The sequence below is a fragment of the Montipora capricornis genome, chromosome 2, assembly GCF_036669925.1.
Source record: "Montipora capricornis isolate CH-2021 chromosome 2, ASM3666992v2, whole genome shotgun sequence".
In the NCBI taxonomy this organism is placed as follows: domain Eukaryota; kingdom Metazoa; phylum Cnidaria; class Anthozoa; order Scleractinia; family Acroporidae; genus Montipora; species Montipora capricornis.
Window position 1 is genome coordinate 26,584,080 of NC_090884.1, and position 10,707 is coordinate 26,594,786.

A 10,707-nucleotide genomic window follows, 5' to 3' on the forward strand; every position below is an offset into this window, starting at 1 on the left:
ATATTTTTTGCCACCAAGGTCTCGTTTAGGGTTCCGCGAAATAACACAGAATTACGCAAAGAGAAACAGAAGTCAAATTTCCTTTTAAATTTACTCTTTAGATAAAAGCATTCAATGATTATGCCTTTTTATCATTAAAACTCATTGCGTGTCGTATTTTTGTGTTTTTAAACGGTCTCTTTTAGGGGTCAAAATTTGCTTAAGCCACGCCTAGATTGGTCTCCTTTAGGGGTTAAATTCAAAATTTCCGACGAGCATCCCCGTCTGTTTCATATGGGAGTCCCCCCCCCCCCCCCCCCCCCGGGCCCTGCATCCTTTATTAATCCAGTTGTCGCTTTTTTCATCCCAGAACAAACAGTTGGAGAAAAATACTCTCAATTGATAACGTTCAGTCTCGTTGGGGTTGAATATATTGCCTTGAAAGTGCACGTTAGCTGCTTTTTTACCTTTGTAAATTTTGCAACCTAAAATTTGAATTTGAAATGGCAAGAAACGAGAAGAAGCGGGTAGAGTGAGATTCGAACCACGAATAATCCTAACCAGAAGATAATGACCTAGAAGCGATTAACTCTGGTTCAGAGCTGGGGTTTTTTGAGTTTAAAAATTTAAGGCTTTACATGAAAACATCCTTCCATTACGAAAAATGCGTTTGTGATAAATGCAAAAAGCGAAAAAAAAAAAAAACAAAAACAAAAGACCTGTCGAGGTTGTGACAGTGGCATGATTGTTGCCGTCATGCCTGCATTGGAATCATGACGTCATCGTAAAAATGATACCAGTAGTTCCCAGATTCGTGCACGTATAATAGATTCACGGGGAGGTTTCATTTCCACGATTTCCACTGCTACGTCGTACGGTTTTCTGTTTCAACTATGGGCTGTTCTAAAGCGTTCCTGTTCTTCTTTAACATCGTTTATTTTGTGAGTATGATCGACGTTCTCAAAGCACAAACACTGCCATGTCCAGTATTGGTCCAGTACTGACTATATATTTATCTATGCTACCGCCATAATCTTCCATGCATGTCGTCGGCGTCTTCGCTAATTTTTACTGCGCTGGCGACAAATTAGTCATTGCTGAGAAATTAGTAAGGAATATTTTGTCATTCTGAATGCAATTTGTGGCTGGATCCTAGAATACCCGTTCACTTATTTGTATATGATTAGCGTACCAAAATAAAATTGTCATGTTTTGCCTCTTTCTTCAGCAGCTGCTTCAACCGATGCCGCTACAGTATAGTGTCCGTGGTCCGCGAGAAAAAAGGATATCTTGAATATCTTACCTGAATCAAAACGCCACGAACTGAGATTTTTCATTAAGATAGCTTTTTCGTTTCTTGCGACAATATTAAATTGGCATGTTCCAAACTGAAATATTTCTCTTGTAAAAAAAGGGTGAACATAATCGTGAGCCCTTCTTCCGCGAATTTAGCCCTTGGTCCGCGAATCATGTAAGCAGCCCAAAAAAAATACCTGTGAATCCCGATAATTTCTGTACGAACATGAAATTTATTTAATCTTTATTATCCGTGATATATCTCAGCTGAAGTCGTATTGGATGGCGTTGTGAGTATAGAATCTGCTTTTATTTTCAGTTGACCGTCTCCCAACACAAGGTCCATTTCATTATAAGACCGTGTAGGTATTCTAGACATACAAAAGAAGGTAACCCGTTCGTAAACATGTATAAACAAGATTTTGAAAATATTCAGTTAAAGCAAAGACCTTTTCCATTTATCGAAGGTTTTCTTTGTCTGCTTTGCGAGATTTAAGTTCTAGTATAAGTCGCGGACCAAGGAACCCTGTGCGAAAATTGTTGATATTTTTCAAGAGTCGATGAAACAAAAGTTTAAAACTCTGCAGTAAATTCGTTCCCAACCGCAGAAATTAGTTTATCTGTTAATCTAAACTACAAAAAGACACGTGTTCCAGTTGCGTTTTATCTTTACACAAGCCAACTTAGTAAACATGAACATGTAAGTTACGGAGTCGCAAAAGTAGAGACTTTTAGAAAGACAAATAAATTAACACACCTAGCTGTCAACAAACTTGAATTCCGCACAATCACCAATAGCAGGAAAGCCGCAATTTCGTCATGTAAAAGAAGAATAGTCAAGAAATCTTTGGACAGATTTGTTTTTGGTGGTACTTTAGTTAACGAGGAAATTAACATCATGTTCGGAAAAGTCGCCGACCAAGGATCTCGCGGACCAAGGACACCATATTGTACAGTTTTTAACCGATACTGCTGGAGAATATCGTATGCCAATGCATAACAACAATTATGTGTACAGTAGTTATTGTTTTTCACTGACTTTCCAAAAATAGGCAAAGGTCGAAAATGAAAATATGGACACCCTTGAATTGCATGTGTGGAAGAACTACAGATTCAGGGTTATGCAAATTAAGAAGGAGGAAATAGACCACTTTCGATATATTCAGCTTGGCAGCGAGGCCTAGCGGACACGAATGAAAATGTTTGTTCATTTCTTTTGTTTGTGTCCTCTAAGCCTCACTATCAAGCTGAATTTTAATATTTTGAAAGTGGTCTATTTAACAAATAGATTCCATTTTGCCATGCGTCTGTTCAGTAATAGATCACAGATGACGTCAAAATGTGGTAAGAACAAAAAAGTGGCACATGAGACAATAGCAGAGTGTGTCACTTACCACATTTTCACATCTTCTGTGATCTATTATTGAACAGATGCACGGCAACATAGAATCTGTTTGTTTTATATAATAAAGGATTAAACTTTATTCGCATAAAAGCTGATGGTGACGTCAATCCTGCGTCTCCTCTAATAGATCATAGGCAAGAATCAATCAAAACTCTAGAATAACTTGGGTTATTATAAAATGCAGCTTTGTACACCCACACATGTCCACCCTATTTTCATGTCCCCGCTCAGGCAGCCGACACGTGACTTATATTTAAGGATGTGCAACCTAATTGTTATTTCGCATTGAACTACTCATCATGCAATCGTTTGCCAGGTACTAATTCTATATTTTTGTGGAAGGATTTTATAGTTCATTTGTGCTGAAAGCATGCTTACATGTGCAGCTGTAGGTGAAAGACCAAAAGAGAAATCTTAATGACACATTTCTTTCAAGGAGATCTTGGAAAAGCAGGAAATTATTAATTGTGGAGCACAAGACTTGATAAAATTAAACCAACTCTGAGGCCTTAGTTATGTCTATTTTGACATTTTGTCATTATTTATGGTCTTACTGTATAATTTCTTTGTACCCAGGGTATTTCAGCAGCAGTTCTTTTTGTGGCTGGTTGGCTTATTAAGAAATTTGGTGATATTTCCAATATCACAGCTGATACTTACACACTTGTGCCATGCGGAATCCTGATTGGTGTTGGAATCCTGGTCTTCATCACAGCATTGTTTGGATGCTGTGGAACATGCCGTGATAGCAAATGCTGCCTGTCATTTGTGAGTGGTTAATTTAATTTGATTAATGGATAAAGAGGTTGCAATTAGAATCCACTTCAGTGCATGTTTATATGAAGAGTTTGTTACGTTTTATATGAATTTGACTTGGGACCAAACTGTAACCCAGCAATAGGTTATACCACGTTATTTTGCTTTTTTTTCTGTGTGAGTTGTTTTCTTGTGGCACCTCTTGAGGGGACATCGAGCAAGAATGTGGCGAGCAGATATGAAATGTTAGTTTCTTTTTGCGTTGGACATGGAAATGATGCAACAAAGACACAAGTCACTTCGATGATTAGCATTTGATGTGGGACGCGGTAGTTTTACACTCTTACTTCCGTCTTCGACAGGATTTACGGGGGTGAGTCAGGTTTTGAACATCTTCGATCCCTAGACGGACGGAAACCAAATGTATTCCTTACATTCGGTTATTATGAATACCTTCATGTATTTAAATTGTCATATATTTGTGCACTTCGAGGTCAGCCCCATCTGGGACTTGGATTTTTCTGAGTTCCCAGTGGGTTCATTTGTAACACCTTTCATTTAATATGTGTGTTAAACATTCTCTCACATTCAATAATAATAATAATAATAATAATAATAATAATAATAATAATAATAATAATAATAATAAGCTATTAACACATGGGCTATTCCTCTCCTGAGATATTCTGCTGCATTCCTGGACTGGAGAAAGTCAGAGTTACAAGATCTAGATAGAAAGACCAGAAAATTACTTACCATGCACAATGGTCTCCATCCAAAGAGTAATGTCGATCGTATCTACATACTGAGAGAAGAAGGTGGACGAGGTCTGATTAGTGCTGAAGACTGTGTAAAATCTGCTACCTTGGGGTTGGTTGTCTTCACGCACGCAATGAAATAGGAAGAGGTTTTCGCCTCTAAGAGCAAATATGTTGTTTGTTTCAATAAATTTTTCACTGGGAAAGGATTCTGTGGTATTTTCTGCCTTTGTGAATTATAATATCATGTTGTGTATTGAATTTTCGAGCTTAAGGTTGAAATGTGATATGGGAGAAGTTTTTTAGTATTGCTCTGTAAGCAGGAAGGGTTCACAGGCCTGTTGGAAGCGTGCTTGAGTTTCAACAAAATTAGCCCCAAAATCAGTGAAAAATTGTGACGCAGTTGAATAATAAAGTAGCTGCTATTTCCAAAATGATGGAATTACGTGGTGATAAATAACGTCGTACGCGTCTTGCAGAGTAAATTTTGACTTTGCATAAACAAGACTTGGGCGATTGTGATCTTTGTTTTGACTTCGCTCATTTCATTGTCAAACTTTATAACACTTGACAGAAAAAGAAACTTTCAAAAACCCGGTATCTTGCCATCATTTGACACAGATACTTCACTGTTTGGCGAGTAAACATGCCGCGGTAACTTAATCACGGCGCCCGCTGAATTCCAGCGATGTCACTTTTGATTTTGCGATTTATTTGTGCAGCCAAAATGTACAATAACAAAATTGAACGTTGCAAAAATCCCCCAAAATGTTTGTCGCTGATCGTAACTGTTTATATTCCATATTCACGGTTCAAAATAAATGTTGTTTTCATGTCGTAAATGTGTTATTTTCGAGCGATCGTCCTGGAAACTTCCTTCTGCTCTTTCTAAAAACTGTGTATCAATATTTATTTACTTTTTCATCAATATTTGTTTTTGCATAAAGCAAGCTAACAAAATCTGTACGTCGCTGAGTTCGCAGTTTGTTAGCGTTAATAGTATTTTCGGTCCGATGCTTCTGTTTTGTGAGGGGTATATTATTTTGGTCTCCCATCCAAACACTAACCCCGTCCAATAGGGCTTAACTTCAGTGAACTTCGGTATTACAAAGCTGTCAGATGCTCAGAGGGCACGCTTAAACTTGTGGTGAAAAGAAGTTTATCAACATGTCAGCCCAGAAGCCAGTGTTTCTCACTTCCCATTTATTTTCTTCAATCTTTCTGGGTTCAGTACTTTGCTAGTAGCCACATCCTCTCAGGCTATTTACCCAAGACTTCTACCATGGCACTACAATGATAGACAATACCAAAGCAATATCGTGCACTGTTAGAGCTACATATTACGCAAGGACAAGTCTGTTTCGTCGTACGAACGTGTGAGGACCTGTGAGCCAAAGGGCCTCATCTGGTATGACTTCTTAATGACCTCCCAACTTGAAAAAAATTGTCTGGAATGGTGCACGTACCACAGGCAACCCAGTGTACCCTCACGGAGGGTCTAGTTATAGCTAAACAACGAAGTGTGGACTACTATACAACTAGTAGTGTATTTACTGTCCTTTGAACACACAAACGAGTCACTGCGATGAGTCATACCATTATCCGCGTTTTCCGTCTATAACTTCGGCCAGAAAATGCGAAAAAACTTGATCATATCACCATTCAAGTTTCTTACCTATGATTTTGGGAATCGGGAATCGTTTTTACGTGTAACGGAAGCACGCCTTTTAGCCGAGAGCATTCTGCACCAGGGATTCTGCAACTCAATCGCAATAAACGGTGGAAATGACTACTGTCTCTGATGCAGCTAATAAGTCACTTTTATTCGGTTTTATTACCGACCTTAAAGTGAATATGTATATGACAATTGTCATACACAAAGGTAAATTTGTAAATAACATAAGGCGAGGAATGCATTTCATTTCCGTCTGCCCAGCGATCGAAGATGGAACAACCAGACTCACCCCATCAATCCTGTCGAAATACGAGACTCAGTGTAAAACTATCGTGTCCTACACCAAATGCTAACCATTGAAGTGACTAGTGTGTCTGTTGCATCATTTCCAAGTTCAGCACAAAAAGAAACTAACATTTCATATCCGCTCGCCACAACATCTCACTGTGTGTTTTATGTTCGATCTTCGCGAATGTCCGAACGTTCGAGGTTTGTTTACATGAAAAGTCATGTGACACTACACGTGAACGCTAACGCTCAGAAGGTCAATCACCTTTACTTGTACTTGTATACATACAATGTAGCTCTAGCTTCACTAGCTATTGAGCACTCTGTGAGGGCTTATTGCCATCCTGCATTCAGTATATATATATATATATATATATATATAGATAGAGAAATATTATAGATATAGATATATATATGTATGTAGAGTTGGATTATTTGGTAGAAGACATTTATTGCTACTCAGAGTTTCATGCTCGTTGCGGAGCAATCATCCGGCAACTGCCAAAAATAACGGATTATAACAAAAGATGATATTACAAAATTTGAAAATACAGAACAATGCCCACTGGCGTGACATGCAGAAATGTGATTGGTTAAGTTAAGCGAGTACGTTCTTTAACAGGAATTTCTTAGAATGTCTACACTTAGATATCAGTTATAATTTGTATTTGTTTCGCCATCGGTTCTAGGAATTTTGTTGAATCAATGCTCCTTAATTTTTTATCTCATGGTGTGTTGCTGGGAAACACTCATGAAAACTAAGATGAAAAGAGGTATAACTACAGTTGACTCCTGATAACTGGAATCTTTAAATTAAGGGAAATTGAAAAAGGTTTGAGTCAACAGGAGTTCAAGTTATCGGGAGTTAGGAGTTAAGCAGCAACACTTTATGAAGATACAGTTAAATGTACCCTAAGTTACCAATGAACTGGTCTGAAGTGGACCAGTTGACATGTTTTTGTGTAATGCAAAAAAGGACGAAGATTACACGGCATCTTCAAAATAAATTATGTGTTTTGGACTGCAGTACAGTGCTGTTTTGATTTGTCACATATTGACAGGTGTTGTCCTAATTATATATATTGAGGTAAAGATATTATAGAGAATGGCCTGAAGGGAATCAAAAATAGCTTTGAGTTACTGGGAAGTTCGAGTTATTGTTCGAAGGTTTGAGTTACCGATGGTAAAATTGCAGTAAATGTATTATTAAGGGAAATCGATTTTGGTTTGTGTTATTGCGAGATTCGAGTTAGCAAGGGTTCAAGTTATTGGGAGGTGACTGTATCAGTTAATTAAATTGGCCAATATAAGACTGTAAGAATTTGAAGGTGGCTGCTGGTTTGAGCAAACTAACCAGCTGTTGTCATTGTCAAAATGAATCTTAACGTTAATTAGCTTTGAAAGAACTTGTCTTTAAGCAGTCAAAAACTATGTTCCCTCTTATAAAGACTAGTTATTAACCTGTTGACCCCTGGGAGTAAATCTTAACAGATTTAACTCTTACTCGATTGGTTAAAAAAAATAATTATTGTTACAGTACATGTACTGTAACTGTACTTCAATTTAGGGAAGAAGTACTGTAGCTGATGCTTTTTTTTTTGGCTGTTGGCTGTTACACTGTACATTGAAACTACTTCAGAATCTACATCATACCAATTATTATTTTTATATTTGTCCTACCAGTTTGTTATCCTACTCTTCTTTCTGTTTGCAATGGAAGTTACTGCTGGAGTCATGGGATATGTATACCGACACAAGGTAGAGTGAGTTTGTTCAGATTTTGTTTCAATATTGATTAATTAATCTTCAATACTGATCTTCCCTAATGTTTACACTGTAGATACCGTTAAACTGAGAAGTTTAGGTTCACGGGAATTAGGCTATTATGTAAAACATTTATGATTTTAATTAACTTTTCAATCCTGGATATTGCATTGTAATTGGCTCATGTGCTCTTGGTTATCAGCTGTTACTACATTTTTGACCTTAGACATTGTATTTCTAGCTTGTCCATTCAATCGTGTTTATCAGCTCGTAATACTACGGTATGAGGTAATAATATTATGGAAACTGATTGCACCACATGTTGCCAAGCTGAAAACTGATTGGCTTTAATTTCCAATAATATTGTCCTGGAAGCGTTCAGAATTAATTTTACAATGAGAATTTAAGGTGGCTGGAACCAGTTTCACCAGTTTAACCTGACACTGTTGTTAGAAGGGTGATAACTACAACAGTGTATCAAGTGACAGCAATGTTTTGGTACCATATGAAACACCAATTATTACTGGGTTGCCAGTATGGCAATCCCAGTTGAAAAGTGGGTGGGATTTGTTTGTTTCCTTTTTTTTCTTTTTTTTTTTTTTTCCGTGTCGGTAAAAGTCTTGCCTGTCGCTCCCCTGCTAAGTGGACGGGTATCTTTGTGCAGAGAGTCTTCTGCTCATATTTTCTTAGGATAGAGAGGGTAGTGGAAATGCGTAGATTTCTCTGGTGGACACAGTAGAATGATAAACTTAACCAGCAATGGCGTCGAAAGTCATGTAACGTGAATAACTTTTTAGTGGATCTTTGAACAAAATATACCCTTATGAAGCTCAATAATGGCAAGTCATTTGGATACTGAACAAGACAGGCGGTGGACTTCGACAACAATCTGTCGCCTGTCCAGCCGAAATCAAAGTGAGCTGCATTTCTAAGATATTGCCAAGTGTGCTGTTATGTAGAACACTGAAACCAAATGGAAAATTCTCTGGTAACTTATGGGTTCAACAAAGACAGAGAACGAATCGAACGCCTTAAGTGGATCTGTGATCAACTCTGCACAGTCTTCAGGTAATGTGACAGCCAAGAATTATTTGAAAGAAAGCTTGTCATCTATTTTGTGCTTCATTATTCAAGGAAAAGGTTCTTCATGGAAACGGTTTGATCCTGAAAATTTTAGTTTGTTGTAATATTGCGCATATTTGACACAATTGAGTTAAAAAACTTTTTTCTCTTCACGCACGCAATGAAATAGGAAGAGGTTTTCGCCTCTAAGAGCAAATATGTTGTTTGTTTCAAAAAATTGTTCCCTGGAAACGGTGGCCTTTATGAATTCATCATGTTTTATAATATGCGAGCTTAACTGGACAGTTTTTATGGCAATAGTAAAGCATTTTCGTGTCAAAATGAGGTTAGCGTTTTTCTGTTGTGCTAACTTAATTAAATATAAATATACATTCTGCCTCGTGAGTTTGTTATTCTTGTTAACCAGCAATGGAAAGTCATTGCAACGCGAATGGCGTTTTAGTGCATCTTATGTTGTTTGTTTCGATAAAATATGTTTCGCTGGAAAAGGATTCTGTGATATTTTCTGCCTTTGTGAATTATAATATGTTGTGTATTGAATTTTCGAGCTTAAGGTTGAAACGTGATACGGAGGATATTTTTAGTATTGCTCTGTAAGCAGAAAAGTTTTCATGAAAATAAACAGGGCTGTTGGAAGCGTGCTTGAGTTTCAACAAAATGAGCCCCAAAATCAGCTAAAAATTGTGGCGCCGGTGAATAATGAAGTAGCTGCTATTTCCAAAATGATGGAATTACGTGGTGATAAATAACCTCATCTTGGAGAGTAAATTTTTGACTTTGCAGAAACAATGGTCGGCGATTGTGATCTTTGTTTTGAATTTGCTCATTTATTGTCAAACTTTATAACACTTGACAGAAAAAGAAACTTACGAAAACCCGGTATCTTGCCATCATTTGACACAGAGGCTTCACTGTTTGGCAAGTAAACATGCTGCGGTAACTTAATCACGGCGCCCGCTGAATTCCAGCGATGTCACTTTTGATTTTGCGATTTATTTGTGCAGCCAAAACGTACAATAACAAAATTGAACGTAGCAAAAATCTCCAAAAATGTTTGTCGCTGATCGTAACTGTTTATATTCTATATTCACGCTTCAAAATTAATGTTGTTTTCATGTCGTTATTCCTGAGCGACCGTCCTGGAAACTTCCTTCTGCTCTTTCTAAAAACTGTATATCAATATTTATTTACTTTTGCATCAATATTTGTTTTTGCATAAAGCAAGCTAACAAAATCTGTACCTTGCTGAGTTCGCATTTGTTAGTGTTAATAGTAATTTTCGGTCCAATGCTTCTGTTTTACGAAGGGTTATATGTTTTTGGTCATCCATCCAACCCCACCGGACAGGGCTTAACTTTAGTAAACTTTAGTGTTACAAAGCTGTCAGATGCTCAGAGGGCACGCTTAAAGTTGTATTGAAAAGAAGTTTATCAACATGTCAGCCCAGAAGACAACGTTTCTCACTTCCCATTTATTTTCTTCAATCTTTCTGGGTTCAGTACTTTGCTAGTAACCACATGTCTTCTCAGGTTATTTACCCAAGACTTCTACCATGGCACTACAATGATAGACAATACCAAAACAATATCGTGCACTGTTAGAGCTACATATTACGCAAGGACAGATCTGTTTTGTCGTACGAACGTGTGAGGACCTGTGAGCCAAAGGGCCTCTGCTGGTATGACTTCTGGGTGACCCCTTAA

General features: G+C 37.5%; 1 protein-coding gene across 1 annotated transcript in view; it reads left to right on the top strand.

Annotated features, from left to right (window-relative positions):
* Positions 1-769: 769 nt before the first annotated feature.
* The window catches only part of LOC138039189 (tetraspanin-3-like), a 29,286-nt gene continuing 19,348 nt past the window's right edge, over positions 770-10,707 (top strand). The window contains exons 1-3 of the mRNA XM_068885379.1: positions 770-920; positions 3,257-3,448; positions 7,841-7,915. Coding sequence (XP_068741480.1) covers positions 873-920; positions 3,257-3,448; positions 7,841-7,915 — 315 coding nt within the window. The 5' untranslated portion in view covers positions 770-872. The remainder of the gene's footprint in view (positions 921-3,256; positions 3,449-7,840; positions 7,916-10,707) is intronic.